The 20,545-nt window shown below is 46.2% G+C and overlaps 2 protein-coding genes across 6 annotated transcripts in view; both read left to right on the top strand.

Moving 5' to 3' along the window:
- Positions 1 to 9,490, top strand: part of Irak2 (interleukin 1 receptor associated kinase 2) — an 80,766-nt gene extending 71,276 nt beyond the window's left edge. For 3 of the 4 annotated variants that reach the window (XM_004625226.2, XM_023705343.1, XM_023705329.1), the window contains 3 exons: positions 3,649 to 3,828; positions 6,188 to 6,413; positions 8,059 to 9,490. In XM_004625226.2, coding sequence (XP_004625283.1) covers positions 3,649 to 3,828; positions 6,188 to 6,413; positions 8,059 to 8,171 — 519 coding nt within the window. In that variant the 3' untranslated portion in view covers positions 8,172 to 9,490. The remainder of the gene's footprint in view (positions 1 to 3,648; positions 3,829 to 6,187; positions 6,414 to 8,058) is intronic. The other variant, XM_023705337.1, reaches the window with a different exon arrangement.
- A 2,003-nt stretch (positions 9,491 to 11,493) lies between these two features.
- Tatdn2 (TatD DNase domain containing 2) overlaps positions 11,494 to 20,545 on the top strand; it is a 21,952-nt gene continuing 12,900 nt past the window's right edge. The window contains exons 1-3 of one of the 2 annotated variants that reach the window (XM_023705323.1): positions 11,494 to 11,970; positions 12,060 to 12,500; positions 19,351 to 19,839. In XM_023705323.1, coding sequence (XP_023561091.1) covers positions 12,066 to 12,500; positions 19,351 to 19,839 — 924 coding nt within the window. In that variant the 5' untranslated portion in view covers positions 11,494 to 11,970; positions 12,060 to 12,065. The remainder of the gene's footprint in view (positions 11,971 to 12,059; positions 12,501 to 19,350; positions 19,840 to 20,545) is intronic. The other variant, XM_023705319.1, reaches the window with a different exon arrangement.

Genomic DNA, 20,545 nt, shown 5'->3' with positions numbered 1-20,545 from the left:
CCACTGAAAAAAAAAAACCAAAACCTAGAATCATTCTTGGAAATAAGTGTTATTTTTAATCACCTGAACTCTGGTTCTTATTTTATGTATGAATATATGCACATAGCTCATATTATTTATGTACAGTACTTATACTTAAACATATTTATATTTCATATTCATAGTATGGAGTTTCATCATGCTTTTGCACTTTGCATGAAGTAGACTATGTCTATAGCATATCGTATGTAATATATAAAATATATTGAATACATTTGTATGTTAATGAAATTAATACATGTACAAGTTGTCTTCTAATATGGCTGAGTATGGTGGTGCATGCCTATAATCCCAGCACTTGGTGGCTGAGGCAGGAGGATTGGTGTGAGCTCAAGACTAGCTTGGGGGCTGGAGAGATGGCTCAGTGGTCTAAAGCACCTACTTGGAACAAGCTCGGCGAAGCACAGGGACCGCGGTTCGATCCTCCAGCACCACATGCCAGCCAGCCGCGCCCCCTGGTGGGCTGAGCTGGCCACACACACACAATAAATAAATGTTAAAAAATAAATAAATAAATAAATAAATAATTAAAAAAAATACATAAAAAAAAAAAGACTAGCTTGGGCTACAAAGTGAACTCAAGGCCAGCCTGACCAGCATAGTAAGACCCTGTCTTAAATGGCCAAAAAAAAAAAAAAAAAGAAAGAAAAAGAAAAGAAATATAGTATACTATATAACTAAAGGATATATATGGCATTTAAATAGTGTACACTGTATTATATATAACAGTGTATGTACAAATGTTATATCATTTATAGAAATTATACTTGTGGAGACAAATAGAAAACATAAATTACATTAATCTAATGCAGTGTAACTATGTTAATAGTGTACAGAGATACATATTAATTGCCTTATATTTAAGCAATGTTTCATATAATGTATTTGGAACATATATGTAAACATACATATTGTACTACATTATACATGAAATATATATATTTTGTGCCAAATATATATTTGTATAGAAATATAATTATTATTTAGATCATTTTTTGTTGTGTAGCTTTTAGAATTTTGCCTTTTTTTTTTTTTTTTTTTTTTGCAGAACCAGGGATTGAACTCAGGCCCTTGCACTTGCCAGGCAAGTGCTTAATTTACTGAGCTATCTCCCCAGCCCAGAATTTTGCTTTTTTAAAAAAATGTATTTGGTACAGGGTCTCACTATGCAGCTCTGACTCATAATGAGCCTTCTGTTTGCAGCCTTCCAGTGCTGAGATTACAGGCGTGTGCCACCATACCCGGACTCGGTGGCTGGCTGGGAATTGAACCCTGGTCCCTGCACTTGCCTAAGCAGGCACTTAGTCTGCTGAGCTATCTCGCCAGCCCAAGAATTTTGCTTTATGTAGCACAAAATGCTATATATAGTATACATTTTACATATTTATATTATATAAATACATTTACAAAGAATAATAAATGTGTAGTTACATATTTTTGGAGGTACTAGAGATTAAAACCAGACGATCATCATATATGCTGTCTACCATAAGCCCTAGTTCCAGTTCTTTTTAAAATTTTATTTTGAGTTTAATCCCTGGTACCACAAAATAAATAAAATTTTATTTTGAACCATGGGTGTGATGTTACAGGTGTACCCCTGTAATCCCAACACTAGGGAGGCTGAGACAGGAGGATCACTGCAAGTTTAAGGCCAGCCTGGGCAACACAGTGAGATGCTATCTCAAAAATGCAAAATACAGAAACTGTCTCATTGCCATATGTTTATCAATAAAGCTGTAGAAAAAAAAATAAATAAAATACAGAAAAAAATAAAAAAAATTAAAAAAAATGCAAAATACAAAAGAACCCCAATCCCTCCCCAAAAAAACCCCATACAATTTTGATCTTTCTTCTCTTTCTTGGTACAGGGTCTCGCTATGTGGCTGAGACTGCACAGTATGCAATACTGGGGATCAAACCCAGGTCCTTCTGCTTACCAGGCAGGTGCTTAGACTACAGAGCTATCTCCCTGGCCCACCCCACACAATTTTGAAACAAGATTTCATTGAGTTGTGGAGGCTGGTCTTGAATTTATGATCCTCATGTCCCAGCCTCCTCAGTAGGTGGGGCTACAGGCATGTGCACCTGTGCCCAGCTGTAATTATATATTTAAAACTAGCTTTGTGGTGCTGGGGATTGAAGCCAGCCAGGGTTTCTCATGCGCCATGCACACACTTTACCATGGAGCTATACTCCCAGTCCTGAATCCTGCATTTCAAAGGGTTTTGTATTCTAAGAGATTTTCCATTTCTATGTTCTGTGTAATTCTCCAGAGAAGAAGGTTTCAATCCTCATCTTTTCTTCTTTGTCCTGGTTAGTTCATGAGTAACATTTTTTCATTTAACAGCTGTGTGGAACCAGTTGTGGAAACTTTTCTTTCCAGACATGTAAATCAGTCTTCAGATATTTTTAGAGGGTGGGCTGAGAGGGTATCTCAGTGATAGGGCATGTTCAAGACCCTGGGTTCTAGCCCCAGACCTGGAAAAGAAAAAGAAGCATCTCTGAAGGACTGAAACCCTGACCATATTCCTTTTGATGCCTATGATCCCTTCCCCCAAGATTCCCAGCTTTTCTGTTTGCATTGATTTTTCTCTTGGTGAAACTGCTTTGAGATAAGCAGCATCTCTGATTCCATGTCCTGCAGGGTGGGCACAGTTAGCGTGAACGTCAGAACCTGCTGTTTCTTTTTTCCTCCCTTTGCCACAATCCTTTTCATGGGTGTCATGGCACCAGCAGAGGTAAAAAGGGTCCATATTAATTACTACTAAAATTAAATTATTAATGTAAGTAAAGTACATCACCATCAGTACTATTTATCACCAGTAATTGATTGTGTGTTTCTTGTGTGTGAAGTATACTTTGTGCTTTAGGTACAAATGCTAGTGTTTCTTTCAGATCTAGGAGAGGCATTTTGGTGATTGCCATTTTCCTTATGATGTGACAGAGGCTTATGGTTGTGTTATAAGTGTACTGTGGACTACATATAGGCAGTTGAGCAATGTTCTACTCCCTCATGTTGTTCTTGGTTTTGGGACCCGTGCATTTATGCTTTAAATGTTTGGTGTGGGTTTTTTTTTTTTTTTTTTGATTCTTCAGCTAACACAGAAGAGATGATTTACTGTACACGCTTTACGCTCAGCCAAAAGCGAGAACAGAAGTAGTCCAGAATGCCACAGGTCCGGGGCAAAAAACCAGGAGACTGCTTAGTTTGAACCAGGTGGATCTCTCTTTGAGGTGGTCTTGGCGATCAGATGGCAATGAAGTTCCAATCCGTTGAGACATTCTAGACAGCATGCCGTCCAAAACTTGCACCAGCATTGTCAGCCTCCAGCATTCTTTATTTCTGTTCTTCTGGGTGTACGAGCTATTTTACTTGGACCTCTGTCTCATCTTTCTTCTTCTATGCTTCAATCTGTGCATTCACTTCTTCCTCCACTTGGCTCTCATGGCACAGAGGTTTCTAAGAAGATGGCGTTAAAGTTGAGAGCTAGTGTTTTTTTTGAGAAGCTCATGAGCTCCAGGGCAATCCTGGAGGCAGGTGAGGCAGGCATGGTGGCTGCTCTACCGTGAAGCACACTGGAGGCTTTTCCACTCTTTCTCCTACAGAAAGATTTACTCCTCAGTGAAATTCCAAGCTCCAGGAAGACAGGGGTGCAGAAGGTGACAGCAACGATCTGCCAGAAATACTTGGAGAAGAGAGAGGGGTCACTGCCTGAGGACTGTGCCGAGGCCTTGGCCAGAGCTGTCTGCCTCTGCCTGCAGAGGCGCAACACTAGTGTGCAGGAGGTGAGCCTTGCTGACCGGGGCTCACTTCTTGGGAACTGTCTGGGTCTGCCTTGCTGGGGATGGGACTGGATTGGGTTGTAAGCAGCTTACCTCACGGAGCTCATATCAGCCAAAAGGAGCAGTGATGCTTAATGGGGCATCTGAGGGCAGGTGTGCCCAGGTCTCAGGGTGTGCAGGACCAGGGCCTCTGATGCTTACAGAACTCTGCTTGCTTTCTGAATCTGCTTCATCCTTCCTCTTGTTTGTAGGTCCCTTTTCTTTTTTCTTCTATCCTCTTAGCAAGAATGGTGTAGAGCAGGATCTGGAAGCCTACTCATTGTCGATCTAGCCAGCACTTCCTAGCAGTTGTGAGCCCTGGGTTCCATCCACAGCTGTGCAAAACTAAGTTAAATAAATAAGATAAATGTAATTAAGATCTGAAAATTATGAAAACGGAAAACCCATTATGCATTGTGTGTAAAGTATGTAAACGTAACTATTTTTGAGACAGGACCTCACGATACAGTTCTTTTATTTTATTTATGTATTTATTTTTTCACTGTTTATGTTTGGGCAGCCCTGTGCTCACTCTTGTAGCCTCCAGGCTGGTCTCAAACTCACAGTGATCCTCCTGTCTCAACTTCCTGAGTGCTGGAATTACAGGGTGTGCCACCATGCATGGTTCTAAAATATGTAAATGTATACCCTGAACTTTTTTACATTTTGTGGTACCAGGGATCAAACTCATGATCTTGCGCTTGCCAGGCAGGTGCGTATGCCGCTGAGCTATCTCAGGGGCCCTGGACTGAACTTTTAGAAGGCACTGAGGCAATGTGACATTGTTAATAGAGTACTTGGGGAGTCTTGAAGTAGGATTGCAAGTTCCAGCTCAGACTTGGCAATTTAGCCACTTGGCAAAACCCAAATTAAAAAATAAGAAAGGGCTGGGGGGGGTATAGCACCCTCCTATTTTAGAAACAAAAAGGTGGGGCTGGTGAGATGGCTCAGTGGTCTAAAGCACCTACTTAGAACAAGCTAAGCTAAGCAAAGCACAGGGACCACGGTTCAATCCCCCAGCACCACATGCCAGCCAGCCCCGCCCCCTGGTGGGCTGAGCTGGCCACACACACACACACACACACACACAAATTAAAAAAAAAAAAAGAAACAAAAAGGTGTGTGTGTGTGTGTTAAAATAGAAACATTTCAAATAGCTCAGCGGATTAAAGCACAGGGGCCAAGGGCTGAATCCCTGGGCCTGCCTTGCCGGCCCTGCTCCCGGGGCGCGCTGAGATGGCGATTGAGATGGCTGGTGGCCCGCGCATGTGATCCCAGTTTTTGGGAGGCTGTAAACAGGCAGATCACTACCAGTCCAATTTAGTAATGAGGCCCTGAACACCCTGTAGACCCTTCCCTAAAATGCAAAGAAAAAAAACAAAACAAAACAAAAAAAAAAAACAAAACAAAAAAACAGATTTATATGGGGGATAATGTGAAGGAATGAACGAAGTTGTTCATTTAACCAGACCAACCTTGCTATGTGTTCAGAGCAGTTAGACCTGTTTGGGTCAACTCTGCATAGGAACCAGATCAGCCAGATAGAAATTTGAGTAGAGCCTTTTATTTATTGAGCTCAGGTCCGTCAGCCACTTCTCACACAGGAGAAGGCTGAGCGGCCCGAACGTAGGTAGCAAGGGGGTATTTATAACAGAAATCACATCCAATTTGGTAAGCAAATTTGTTATCTAGTATAGAACAACAGAAACTGCATTTATTTGACACAGCTGCAAACTGTTTATAACTAAAAAGTCTTTTCTAGCTTAGTGATAAGTGCTTATTTTTATAAGATACATCTTAAGCTGACTACATTATAGGAGATGGTTGGGGAGGGAGTTTGTGTTAGCTTGCTGCCTTGACAAGAAACACTTATTTATTGTGGAACAGCCCTGAGCCTAAAGGGAGAATATATTTTTTTAGAGCAGATAACGGGAAGCACAAGGGGTTTTTATAATTTTTTACAGTTAAGGCACAAAACTCTGTTAACCCTTTACAAGACCCATGAAAGGTGCTGTTATCTGTGTCTGTCTCTCCAGCGCTTGTCTCTCATTTGCTCTTTGTTGAGGCTTCATTTTCCCTTCTTCTAAATTGGCGAGGCCTGCGCTAGACAGCAGTCTTTACAGCTCTAAATCAAAAATCCCAGGGAAGGATTCTGATTGGCCTTCTCAGTCATGTGCCCCAGCCAGACCAATCACTGTGGTTTGAAGGATGGAGTCCTGGGACTGGCGCTTCTCGGCCGCCCTACCCTCCGGCAAAGCGGAGGCGGGGCAGAAGGTGGAGGTATCTCTTAGTGTCACGCAGCTCTGGGTCTCCTTTACCCTAGGCGCATGGTTTCGTGGCTGCCGTGGAGGAGCGGCTTCGAGGGCGGGGTGCACTGCTGCAGTGCAGTGGGCTGTCTGCAGGCACTGGCTCCTCCGCCAACGCACCCGAGGAGACCGACGACGTGGACAACGATGGCCTCCATGCCGCGTTCTCCAGGAGGGCAGCGCCCAGTGCCGGCGCGGAGGCCGAAGCTGGAGGGTTCCAAGCGGGCTCCTCGCCGCAGGGCGGTAAGGGCAGCCTCTGTCAGTCATTCCTTCCTTGCCAATTCCTTTAAGGATTCAGCCAATCACAAGGAAAACCCATAGCCATCTTGCATCTTTTCTTTTTCTTTTTTGGCGGAACCCAGGATTGAACTCAGGCCCTTGCACTTGCCAGGCAAGCGCTTATTCTACTGCGCTATCTCCCCGGCCCCATCTTGCACCTTTTCATCACCCTCTGCCATCCACTTGCACCTGTCTTACCGTTGTCTCATCATCGCCCTGACTGTACTGTCCTTTTGTTGGAACTGCTGCAATGGTCCCGCTCCTTCTTGATCCACTAGGTCCCTTTCTAGTTCTTTCTCCAGGTCACCTAGAGTATTTTTGGCGGCAGCTTTGCCTCCCACCCCCACCCCCGTGCTTGTGATACAGGGGAAATGAGTGTAACTCCAATTTGCTAGATGTCAGGTACACCGAGTTCGTGTTCCCCAGAATCAAAAAATGAATTCTAAGGCAACAGAGGCTAAAAGTAGGAAATACTGTGGCCTGGGACTGAGGCTCAGCAGTAGTGAGTCCGGCCGGCAGAAGGCCCTGGGTTCAATCTCCAGCACCACAACACACCCACAAGAGTAGGAAATATTGGCCCGGCGTGGTGGCACACACCGGTAATCCCAGCACTCGGGAGGCTGATGCAGGAGGATCACTGCAAGTTCAAGACCGGTGAGCTACAAAGTGAGCTCAAGGGCAGCCTGAACTGTAGCCAAACCCTGTCCCAAAAGAAGAAAAGGAAATATTGAGAGATAGCTGTTAAGCGACAGAAGGGGACCCAGGAAATGGGTTGCTTCGGACCCCACTTTACAAAGGGAGCTTTATAGAGCAAGATGCCACGGTGGGTTCAAAATCGTGACATAATATTAATGCAGACCAAACACTCCTGTGTTCCCCGGGAGTAGGGAGGAAGGGGAGAGGCTGTCTTCCGGGGACACCAGCCCTGCACCCTGCTGTGGGGCGGGGACCCAGTTGCGGGTGGTGAACGTGGTCATTACACTCAGGCCTGGGTCAGAAGCCTGGCTTAGTGAGACCCTCGGCAAGCCTGACTCTTTGTGGGTTTTTTTTGTTTTTGTTTTTATTACTTGTGCCTGCATTCAGTCTGGGGGGCTGGTACATTTTTTTTCCTTCTATTGCTGCTTTACCCTCCTTTTTTTTTTTTTTTTTTTTTGGCAGAACTGGGGATTGAACTCAGGCCCTTACGCTTGCCACGGAAGCACTTATTCCACTGCGCCATCTCCCCAGCCCCCCTGCTTTACCCTCCCTACTCCCTTCACCCCTTGGCCCCCTTCCCATTTAAAAATGAATTATCTCCTTGTTTCCCATTGTCTTTTATTTTACTCTTACATTATTTAGTTTTGTTTTCTCATAAATTCTGAGATATTTTAGCTTGTGTTTCTGATTTACTTCACTTAACATATTAAGTCTCAAGGTGTATCCATCTATCTGCAAATGACTTTGTTTACCCATCTTCACAGCAAAGCAGTGCTTCATTTTCTTTATCCATTAATCTGTTGATAGACAATAGGCTGCTTCCAAGAATTAGCTATTCCAGGTCTGACTTTCTAAAAGCTACAATACTAGTCAGCTTTGTTAAAGCTGTTTTTCACTTTCTGTTGAACTTCAGCTCCAGAGACTTCATGGAAAATTGAGATAAATGAGGCTAAACAGAAACTGATGGAGAATATTTTGCTCTACAAAGAGGAGAAATTGGACAGCATTGAGCTTTTCGGACCCTGATGACTGGAAGAAGCTGAGGACTCTTGTCCTCAAGTGGAAAGACAAGCGTGTAATCCAGGAAAAGGGCTGAGGCAGAAATTAGCACCTGGCAAGACACAGAGCAAGCATGGGTTTTTAGTACCCTTTCACCAGTGAGTTAGGGAGAAAGAACTCAGCTTTTTTCTTTTTTTCTTTTTTTTGTGATACTGGAGAGTCAATCTAGGTTCTTGCACCAGGCAAGTAAGTACTCTGCCACTGAGCTACATTCCTAGCCCTTCATAGTTTTTATTTTGAGATACTCTCCATAAGTTGCCCTGGCTAGCCATGAACTTGTGATTTTTCTGCCTTAGCCTCCTGAGTAGCTGGAATTTTGGACCTGTGCCATTGTATGTACCACTGTATGTGCCATAACCTCAGTTTGTTATTGTTCATTTCTGTGGGTTGAACCCAAGGCCTTCACACTGAGCTATATCCCATCCCTTTCTAGTTTTTATATTGAGACAGGGTCTCAGTAAGTTGCTAAATTGCCTAGGCTGGACTTAAACTTGGGGTCCTCCTGTCTTAGCATTTGGGGATCCTAGGGATGCACTATCAGACTTGGGAGAACATCAGGCTTTACAGACATAAGAATCCAAGAAGTGCTCCTTCTGTCTGGGATTTATAGGTCAGAGCAAGGTGTCACAGGAGACAGAAGCTAAAAGCCCGGTACACAGACCCAGGATGTGGGTCATTTGAGGTTCTGTGGAGCCCATGATGGCAGACACCTCAGCAGAAGCTGTTACCTTAGCAGCTCTCACGCCTTGACAACTGACAAGCAGTTCTACAATCCTGAGCATCTTTTCCAGAATTAAACCCTGTGAGTCATATTTGCCAACAACCACCTGCAGGCTTCCATTACACGATGATTTTCAGCTTGCATCCCCATGCAGTTCTGATTCATCGCTCAAAATCACCAGTCTTACCAATGCCACACACCTGCAGAGGACTCCGAAGGCTTCCTACACCCCATTGGTAATCTTGCCATCCTTGGATATTTATTAACCCCCTGCTCAGTGCTTTCCTTCTCCCACCCCATTAACTGTTTGAGAAGATGTGTTATTTATGTTGACATGAAGAACCAGGAGAATTAGCCTTATGTCTGATTCCGCTGCTAATGAAGTTTATCATTTACTTTCTGGGACCTCAGTTTCCTTGTATGATCCCTGCTCTTTTTTTCCTCCTGCCTTAGTGTTGGGGGAATGCGTGCAGAGGCTGCAGAAAACGCATTTGTTCTGCTTTATAAAATAAAAAGACGTTAAATGTGTCCTACCATACATCATGTCTATGCAGTGAATATAGTTTTTAAAAAGCATATTGCAAATCTTTGTGAAACATTATTTTTAGTTCATTAGGAAAAATGTGTTAAAATAATTTTTTTCTCTATACAAAATAGTGTTTCTGGAGCCAGTAGATAGCATATGACTTCTGTGTCCAAATAAATGTTTATTTTTTTATTTTTTTGACAACTCATACAGAATTTTACTTAACAAAGTAATATGAATTTCACAGTATTTGTTGTAATACATGGTATTGTCTTACAACCAGCTATTCATATTACCAGATACATAAACATACAATTGGAAGAAGAAAAAACTAGAGCAAAGTATAAGAAATTAAGAAAAGTACAGACAATTGAAAAAAAGGAGACGAAGCTAATTAGAGCATTGACTGCTTCCTTCCATTTCCATTTTTTTTCTTTAATTTTTATTTATTTATTTGTCCTGTCAGAGGTGAATATTCTATTGGCATCTAAATACTATAAGTGGGCTGGTGAGATGGCTCAGTGGTCTAAAGCACCTACTTAGAACAAGCTGTAGCTAAAGCACAGGGACCGCGGTTCAATCCCCAGCACCACATGCCAGCCAGCCCCGCCCCCTGGTGGGCTGAGCTGGCCACACACACACACACACATAAATAAATAAATTAAAAAAAATAAATACTGTAAGTGTTTGAATTCAACTAAACATCTAACACTGTCTAGCAGTCTATAATATTAGTGGGTTATCCTCAGAAGTTCAAATAAATGTTTAGAGAAGGCTCCTGTGAGGGGTTGTGTGATCTTATGTGGCCAGGGCGTTACCTGACCCGATCCGAGGAGGGCACTTTGAGGGCAGGTGGCAGCTCCAGCCTGTGACACGATGTGCAGGGAGCTGGGATTTCCCAACAGCAGGACCTGGCTGTGCCTCACCGCAGCTCACCTTGGTTTCCTCCTAATCGCTGGTGGCAAGTGCCTGTAGCCCCAGTTCAGAGGTCAGTACAGGACTGTGCTGGAGTTCCCTAGCTCTCACATTCCTGCACAGGCTCTTAAGTTCAAACTCCTGTATCCTGGGTGGTTTTTGTTTTTTTGTGTGTCCGTCATAGCCATTGCTCTGAGGTAGGATCTGAAAAAAGGAGGAAAGGAGACAAGGAAGATCCTAATTTCAAAACTGTACTTTCAAGAAAACGTATGGACTACATCGGCATTCCAGACTTGTTCACACTTCTAGGCTGTCCATGCCAAAATCCTTAGATACTAGGTCTGTCAGTTTAGCTGCACAGGGCAGAAACTTCACTTTATGATAACAGATTGAGACAGTTGAAATGTTTTTAGAAAATTTTGGATCACCCATTTTTACCCCCAGTGCTGTTATATGTGTGTTCATGTGTGTTTGCATAGTTGAACTCACTATTCCTGAATTCGAGATTCTCCCGCCTCAGCCGCAAGAATTAGTCATGCGCCACTATGCCCCGCTCCCCAGTCAGCCAATCTTGAAACAACCAGGTGTGTTCAACATAGTGCGCCTCGTGCAGCCCTGGACACGTAGTAATATGGCCCCCAAAGATCATGAACTTGGTTTTTTGAGACAGGGTTTCTCGCCGGCTTGTACTCACTACGTAGCCAGGCGGGCCTCGAATTTGGCGATCCTCCTGCCTCCGACGGCAGTTGTGCACCATCACATCTGCTCATTGTCCAGGTGTTTGTTTTGCCTGTTTGAGCCCCATCTTTCTGCTTTGTAAAATGGTAGTGAGCGCACAGGTGTTAATGTGGGCTCCACGAGCGACTCTGCACACCAAATGTCGGGTGTACTGAAACTACGCTGCGCCATACCCGCGCTGCGCGGAGGCCGCGGCTCGGCGCTTGGGGGCTCACGGGAGCGGCTCCGCCCTGTCGCCCACCAGCCAATGGCAGAGCCTTAGGAGGCGTAGAGTCCCGCCTACTGGTTGAGCCGCTGGGCCAGTAGGAGAGCTGCGTCTTGCTCTGAGCCCTGCCCCTTCCCGTAGAGCTCTAGGCGCCCTCAGTGGGTCTAGGCCTCGCCCAGCCGCACGACTGCCGCGGTCCGCACGGCTGCTTCCGGGGGCGGGCGCGGGCCTAGGACCGCGCCGACGGCCAGGCAGGCGGGCGGCGCAGGTGGGGGTTCTGGGGCAGTGCTGAGGCGGTCGGGCTTGGAGCCGCCGGCTCCTGAGGAGCAGCGGGGCCTTCCGGGCCGGGCCGGGCCAGGCTAGGCTAGGCTAGGCTGGGGCGGGCTGCCGCGTGAGGACCGGCCCTGCCCTCCGGCCTCGGCGTCCAGGACCCAGCCCGCGACTCGGTCGCCTCGCGCGGCCCGCAGGCGTCTCTGACGACTCCCGCTCCGGAAGCCGTCGGCGTCGCGAGTCGCACCGCGCGCACGGAAGCGCTGGGTGGCCTCGGGGGCTCGGCGTGGGCCGGGCCGCCGCGGCTGGGAGGCCGGCTCGCTGGAAGTCTCCGCGGCGCGGCGTGTCTCCGAACCTCAAGCACTGTGATGGGCGGCGGCCAGGAGGCGAGGTTGGTGGACCCCGGTCCGCAGTGGCGGTGGGCGGGAGTGGGGCGGCACAAAGGCCGGCTGGAGCCCAGGCGCCTCTGCCTCCTTCCAGGTGCCCATGGCGTCGGAGCGGCGCAGGGTCAGACACCGCTGGAGCAGCCCTTCGGAAGGGCGTCCCCGCAAGCGCAGCTGCCTCCGGGGCGCCGGTGATGTGGCCCCCTCCAGCCGGCCGCCTCCTGGCTCTGCTGAGCACCCCCGAGCGCCCTGCAGCCCCGCGCGCCTGAAAGCCCGGGACGACGAGGATGTGGCCTGCGCGCCCAGGCCACCTCGGAGCTCCTCGCGACGCAGAAATTCCTCTTCCTCCTCCTCCTCATCCACGTCCTCCTCCGCCTCGTCCGGCTCCTCTGGGGCAGGTGTGGGCGGGGTTGGCCCCCGAGGCTACCTGAATCTGAGAGTTCGGGGGTGCCCTTCATCCAAGGGTTCCCCTCTGCGTCCCGCCGGCCCCTCCTTGGAAGAAATGGCTTCTCTAGAGGAGGACGCCTGTAGCCTTAAGGTAAGCAGCCACTGTGCCTCGCTGTCTTGAAACCTGTGCCACGTGGTTGGAGAGGTTGATAAGGTTGGAGTCAAAAAGATAAGTCTTTGAAGATCTAAGGATAGAATACTCTATCCAAATCAGAAAGACCGCAGATCTTCAGGAGTGTCCGAAGTTGAGTGGAGAGATAGTTTTCAAACTTGGTGGCACTTAGGAACTGCTTGGAAAGCTGTAAAATACTTGTGCCTGCCTTTCCATGCCACATCAGACAGACAAGTGCGGGCTGGGCTTCCAGATGTTCACATGCTTCCCAGGTGTTTGTAAATGTGCTGTGAGGCTGGACCATCCCTGCAGTAGGAGACAAACTGTTTTATGTTTCAGGTCAGTTTAGGGAACTGTGCCCTTGGACTTTGAACTTGATCTGTTCTGAATGACAGATACCAAGAATTTGGTTATTGGTGTGGCCTTCACTAAAGCCATGTTTCCAGTGCATTTATTTAGAGTTTTGCAGTTTTGTGATGATTGTGCTTTTTACCTTTTTTTTTTTTTTTTTTTTGAGACAGTGTAGTTCAGGCTGGCCTCAAACTTGTGATCCTTTAGCCTCAGCCTTCCACCTTGTTTGTTTTGTTTTGATTTATTTTAGAGACCAGCAGCCTCCACTAGAAATATGTAGGAGGCCCTCACAGTGCTTGGAGCAAACAGTGCCTCACATTCTACCCAGTTGTCAGTCAGGTTTCCTACAGAGACTTCTTGAGGACCTGGTGTGGATCTGGCAGTGTCTGGATACTGCCCCCTCCCTGGAGCCTGTATTGTAGGTTTTGAGCGAGCCCAGAAAAGATGAGGAGTTCTGTATCTGAAAGGGTCAAGAAAAAGCCTTACTTGAAGTGAGATAGGCTGCCCCTAAGTAGAAGTAGTTATTTTACCCAGTAAAAGTGGGCCTGAAGGGAATTAGGATTGTTTTTCAGCCTTCCTAGATGAATTTATACATGCATCTGAGAAATGAGTCTGTATTTGGTTATTTATCATGGGGCATCATTTGGCTAGATACCCCAAATTTTTTAATGTTGACCTCACAGTCTTGAACACAGTAAGTGCATGGATTTTTTTTTTTTTTTAATTTACAAATAATGATGACTTAAAAAGTAGTTGTTGGTGTAAGAATACTAAATTACAATTGATGTCAATCAGGGAAATGTGGTTTTTCAAGTAACCTAATTTTTTTCTTTTAAGGTCTTGTTGTATCATTTAGGCTGTGTTTGAATTCACTGTGTAGCCCAGGCTGACCTCACCTTTACAGCGCTCTTCCTAGCTCAGCCACCCGAGTGCTGGAATTATGTGTGCCAACACACCTACCTATGTAATTTAATCTTGCCATTAAGCCATGCAAGTGGGCTTGGGTAGTGTCAGATAATAATACCAGTGATATTTGATATTATCAGGTGGCGTCTCAGGAGCAGAGAGTGTTGTGACAGGGCTGGGGAAGTAGACATGACTGGGATGGGTGCTCAAAAGGTAGGGGACAAATGGCAGCAAGATTTTAGTCCGACAAAGAAATTTGGGATTGGGAGAAGGAGCAGTCTACTAAACTACAACCCCAGTCCTTTTCTCAGTCTTGCTGAATTGTTAAATTGTCCAGACTGGCCTCAAACTTGGATCTTGCTACCCCAGCCATTGCAGACATTTACTGCCATGCTGGGCGTTTTTCTTGATTGACACATCACTTTAGGTATAGTTAGTTCGCTTCAGTATGTTTGTTGATAAAGGCTGGAATGACCTGTCCACTTGCTATATCTTTAGAGTGTACAGTTCACCTAGCAGTTCTGCCAGGAAATAAGAGATCTGTACTTTTTGATGCTAGGTGTTTGTCTCATTTTTTGGATGTTCAACCCAAAGCACCTTTGTGTTATATATCCACCCCATTGCGTTGAGGTTGCTAGGAAAACTTGAATTTGAGTCTTAGCTCTGCCACTTAGAAGCTATGTGGCAGTTTGCTTTTCTGTAAAACAGGGATCACGGGCATGGCAGCTCTTCACACATTACAAATTTGTGTGAAGACACAGGGCATGTTAGTACACCCTAACTTACCTATCCCCGCTATAGCCTTGGTCTTCACAGCCAGGACTAGCAAATAGCAGATGCTCAGATGGAATGAGGCCTGCTGTGCCCTCTAAATATAGTGTTTAAAAATTTTAGAAAAGTCACTTTAAACATTTGATCACTTTGTTGAGTGTTGTGATACATGCCTGTGATCTTAGCATTCAGGAGGCTAATGCTGGAAGATTACTGTGAGCTTGAGGCTGGCCTGCATTACATAGCAAGATCCTGTCTCAAAACAAAAAAGACTGCCAGGCATAATGACACATGTCCGTAATCCCAGCTACTTGGGAGGCTGAGGCAGGAGGATTACAAGTTTAAAACCAGTCTAAGCAGTTTGAGGAGCCTATCTAAGAATATAAAAATGGCCGTCTAAGCAATTGCCTGGCAAACACAAGAACCCAGGTTTGATCTCTGGTACTGCATGACACGCCACCGAAACTGGGCATGGTGGTGCATACCCGTAATGCCAGTGCTATGGAGATGGAGACAAGAGGACCACTGGGAGTCTGGAGTCTGAGCTGCATAGTGAAACCCTGTACCAAATAAATAAATAAATAAATAGATTTTACAGAACAATTTAAAAAGAGCTGGGGATTTAACACACTTGGTAGTGTTTGCTTAATATATGAAGCCCTGGGTTCAATCTCTGACTCTGCAGAGTAATAATGATGATGATAGGTGACCCTGGGCTGGTGTTATAGATAGGGTGTGCTTAGCATCCCCATACCTCTGTATTTGAGCCCCAGCATCACATGTGGGCTCACACGTGGGTGTGCACACACCCCACCTCCCCCCAAAGACAGGCCAAATATTTGTGACTCTGGGACAAGGCTCTAGTGGGGTAGAAAGGCTAGGGTGTAGTAACATGTCCTGTGTCTTCACATGCACTTGTAATGTACAGAGCTGCCATTGCCTCTGATCCCTGTTTTATAGAAAGCTGTCATGTGTACCCTTAGGGTGTGGAGGCCCTTTGGTTTGATCCCACCCAAACTTCCTTGGACTCAAGACCCATGTGACCACCCTGTGATCTTCCTGCTTTACCAGTGAACTACACATCTCAACCCCTAGATTTCCCTAAATTAGAAAATATTAAGAAAATAAAAATGGCACATCACCTCCCTTTCCCAGATATTCCCTATAGAGACATGTTAAAGAATTTTTCTTTTTCTTTTTTTATTTTTTTGAGACAGGGTCCTGTTGCACATGTTAGAGTGACATTGAACTTACTATGTAGCCCAGGTGGCCTTGAACCTGTGGTGAGCCTCCTGAGTGCTGGGATTATATGCCAGTGTCACTATACCTGGCTTTAAAAATTCATGGATTAGAAACTTCAAGTAAATTCAGAGAGGTTCAAAATCAAAGCTCAGTGGATTAAAGCGCCTGTGTAGCAGACACAGCAGCTGGTTCGCAGTTTGATCCTGTTACGGTTTGTATATAGTTGTCCCCACAAAGCCTCATGCAGTCTAGGGCAACTTCTGGAATTTGTGATTGATTATTGTGGGTGTAGATGCTGCACCTGCCCTGGAGCAGGTACTTTGCATTACAATGAAAGGTGGGAAGAGAAGCTAGCTGCTTGAGCTGCTGCTACCTCTCCCTTTTTGCTCTTGCTCTTTGCTGCTACCATGAAAGGTTGCTTTCTGCTATGTGCTGCTCTGCCTTGGACCCAGCTGAATATGGACTGAAACCTCCAGAAATTTTCCTTCCATCATTTTGGGTGTGGGCTATTTGTCTCAGCAACGAGAGAAGAGTAACTAAGACAGAATTTGGTACCGGAGGAGTGGGGTCATTGCTGTGGCTAAACCTGACGATGTGGATTACCAGCTTTGGGGAATGGCTTATGGGAAGAGATAGGAAAGATTCGGAGAGGTTGCCTACTTGTGAAGAGCTGGAACAGCTTCAGCTCTTCTGTAGGGGAGATTCTGGTCCGAGCTCAGAAGACCAGAAGGCTGATAGAAAGCCAGCCTGTCAAGACCAGGCTGGGGAAGTTTCTCCTGGGAAGAAGGACTGCGTTGGTTGTTGGGCTCCGGACAGTGTCTGTTACCACTTGGCAGGAGCTTTGTCTGCATTGTGTTTGTGCCCAGAGACTGCCTGAGGGTGAGTTTAAGCATGGTGGACTGATCAATCTGGCAGAAGATATTTCAAAGCACCCACATATTGGGGCAGTGGCATGGTTGTTGGTGGGGGTTTTAAGCCAGATTTATATTGAGAATAAAGAGGAAGGAGCCCAGCAGGGTGGGCCAAAATGTGAGTTTGGCCAGAAAGGAAGCTCCAATAAAGCTGTGGACTGCAAAGGTGGAGCTGAAAGGATCTCCAATGCCAGGAAGGAACCAGAGAATGGAAAGGGTGGCCTGAAGGCATCACAAGAGAACTGCAGCCTCAGAACTGCAAAGGTTAGGGACTTTGCCTTGAGGGGAAAGCTGCTGAGCCCCAGGTTCTAGAATGGTGCCTGCAGGGAGAAATAATTCCCCCGAGTTGGGGTCAGAATGCTCAGCCATCCAGGCACTCCCACAGCCAAGAGAGAGGAAAGCCTGGCTACTGCTCCAGCTGGCAGCATACCTTGGCATCATCCATGTGGTGATGGTTTTAGACGCACGCAGAATGCAGGAGTTCTGAGGTTTAAGAAGGCTTCCACCTCGATTTCAGAGGAAGGCCTGGGAGGCCAGGCGGTGTGCCCCTGAGAAAGAAGTGTGTGAAACTGAGTGATAAGCCTATTCTGTGGAAACCGCAGAAGTCTGGAAAAGCCAGGAACGTGGATCATCTGCAAGGAGGGAAACTGCAAGGAGGAAGCAAAGCCGGCCTAAGAGAGAAGCCAGGGGGGGCTACCACCACGAGTACTGTAGAGGTAAAGCCATGTAAAGCCTTTGGAACTTACAACTCATCACAGATTGCTTCAGATGTCCCACATGGAACTGCAAAGTTTGCCCTGCTGGATTTTGGACTTGTGTTGGTCCCAATGCCTGGTGTCCTGCTGTGTGTACCTTTTGGAATGGCAGTGTTTATCCTGTGCCTTTGGATGTTGCAAGTGTTTAAGTTTTCATTTGTACAGGGTCTCACAGTTGAGAGTTTGCCTTGGATCTTGGAGAAGACTTGGGACTTGGACTTTTCAGCAATGCTGAAACTGTTGGGACTTTGGCAACTCATAGAGATGGACTAGAATGGCTTTTGCATAAAGGGATGTGCATGAATCTTTGGGGGTCCAGAGGCAGAATGTTATAGTTTGTGTATAGTTGTCCCCACAAAGCTTCAGCAGTCTGGGGCAACTTCTGGAGTTTGTGATTGATTATTGTGGATGTGGAGGCTGCACCTACCCTGAAGCAGGTAATCTGCATTACAATGAAAGGTGGGAAGAGAAGCTGGCTGCTTGAGCTGCTGCTACCTCTCCCTTTTTGCTCTTGCTCTTTGCTGCTACCATGAAAGGTTGCTTTCTGCTCTGTGCTGCTCTGCCTTAGACCCAGCTGAATATGGACTGAAACCTCCAGTAACTGTGAGCTAAATAAACTTTCCTTCATTTTGTATTTGGCCCAGCAATGAAAGAAGAGTAACTTAAGACAGATGCCCAGTGTATCCTGCTGGCCCTGCCCCTGGGGCACACTGAGACAGCAATTAAGACTGGACACTGTGTTGTGGTGCACGCCTGTAATCCCAAATCTTTGGGAGGCTGAACACTACGAGTCCAGTCTACATAATGAGACCCTGTAGACCCTTACTAAAAAATGCCCAAAAAAAAAAAAAAAAAAAAAAAAAAAAGGTATGCTAACATTTGTATACAGGAGTTCCAAATGTTTCCAGACCTTATTTTTATTTTTTGAAACGGGGTCTTGCTATGTAGTTAGTTTATGCTGGCCTTGAACTCACTGTGTGGTCTAGACTAGGTCCAAACACAGTGATCCTCCTGCCTCAGCCTCTCCAGTTCTGGGATTATAGGCCTGTGCTGCCACACCTGACTTCTGAGGGAGATTTGTGTAGTGTTCTTACAGCTGGTGTGACTAGACTGGCTCTGAGTTTCATAGCAAATTAATATTGCAGATTAATAAATCTAGAAACAGTCTAGCTTTTCCCCTGAGAGGGAAAGAAGGGTCTGAGACTTCTGGTAGTATCTGGAGAGATGGGGACATGTGAAAGGGCACTAGATACTCCTGGTGGAGCTTGGTGCAGTCTCTGGGAGAGGGGTCCTCTCCCCAGCACCATGATAGTGATTTGGGAAGGTGTTGGCAGAAACTTGAAAGAGGGGGCCGGGGTGATAGATCAGTAGAATAAGTGCTTGCCAGGGCCTGAAAAAAAAAAAAAAAAGGAAAAAAAAACTTGAAGGAGTTTCAGGGTAAGATGGGAAGAACTTTAAGAGAAGGGGAGATTGAAACCTGATGGGAGTTGGGATTTTGTGGGACTGCTCTTTCCTTCCCCCAATGCTTAGCATTCCTGGCCTGTGAGATGACGGTTGAACTGGCCCAGGCGCTTTCAGTGGGAAGGTTTGGAGTTGATGTTTGTGTGTGGCCTCCAGCAGTTTGGGATCTGTTTTCATTGGGCTGCTCATCCAGTTGTTCTTCCCACTGAGCATGAGGGCACCTTTTGATGGGCCAAGGAGGTGAGGGTATCCCGTGGGCAGGGGTGCCTCTCCCTGGGTGGGTCGAACCCCATCTTGACAGCATCTTTTTCTCAGCCACAGTTGGTGTGTACTTTGACTAGTGCAACCATCCAGGTTTGTACTGTGCCAAGTGCTTCCTACATGCAAGTGCTCTTGGGATGACCCATGGAAAAGTGGTTTTCTTCCTTCCAGGTTGATTCCAAAGATAGTTCTCGTAACGCCATCAACTCTGAGTTTGCAGCTGAAGCTGAGGGTCAGAATGATGTGACGGAGCCAGACAAGGTCCAGAAGAGGAAAAGGGATAGGCTTCGAGATCAGGGCTCCACTGTCATCTACCTGAAGGCCATCCAGGGCATCCTGGGAACATCCATGCCCAAAAGGAAGGGAGAGGCTACTGTCCCCACAGTGAAGCCATGTCTGGGACAGCATCCCAGCCGAGAAGGGCCAGCCCGCAGTGTTGTCACCAGTGCTCCTCGAAAGGAGAGAGCGCCATCACCACAGGTCAGAGTGGAAGAGGAAAGGCCTGTACCAGACAAGGGCGCCTGCGACAGGAGAGTGGTTATAGACCCTCAGGAGAAACCCAGTGCGGAGCCACTTGGGGGCCAAAGAACAGGCGTTGACAAGCCCGCTCTACCCCCAGAGTTTGTGGATGATTCTGACTCTCACCTAGAAATCCAAAAGGTAAGTGAAGCATGCATCAAGTATCTGGGTTTTTAGTTCTCTTAATTAAATGTATTTGGTCTTTCTATTTGGGTCCTAAGTTATATTATTGTTCTTGTTGTCATTATTTCCACTGCTGGGGATGGATTCCAAAGGTATCACACTGCAGCTTCTGAACTGCTCATCTGGCCCCCTAAATGTAACTCATGGGAGACTTTTTGATTTTTTGAAAACTTAGTGTCTGAGACTGCCTTTACACAGAATCTTAATATCAAATTTCACTTTATTGAAGTCCTAAGTTGGAAGTCATATTGGGGAGTGGATTCTGAAAGCATTGTTCCTTTGTCTTTTTTTTTTTTTTTTTAGCGTATTTGGTAAGGAGTCTACAGGGTCTCACTATGTAGATCAGACGTGTAGTGATTCTCCTGTTTTCAGCCTCCCAAGTGCTGGGATTACAGGCACGCTCCACCATGCCCAGTCTTAATCGCCAGCTCATCATGCCCTGGGAGCCAGCATAGTATGCTGGGGCTTGAACCCTAGCCACTGTGCTCTGCCTAAGCAGGCATTTAGTCCACTGACTATCTGGCTGGCCCTCCTTTGTCTCTTCATTTTCAGTTTTGTGAGATGTCTGAAGCTATTCTGGTTCCTGATCCTTGGTATAAGATTGTTTTGTTTCTCCTGGCAATCTTTTGGAATTTTTTTCTATTTTAAATATTTTTTGAAAGTT

Source organism: Octodon degus, unplaced genomic scaffold, assembly GCF_000260255.1.
Source record: "Octodon degus isolate 3935 unplaced genomic scaffold, OctDeg1.0 scaffold00008, whole genome shotgun sequence".
Classification (NCBI taxonomy): domain Eukaryota; kingdom Metazoa; phylum Chordata; class Mammalia; order Rodentia; family Octodontidae; genus Octodon; species Octodon degus.
This window is presented reverse-complemented; position numbering and strand designations above follow the sequence as displayed.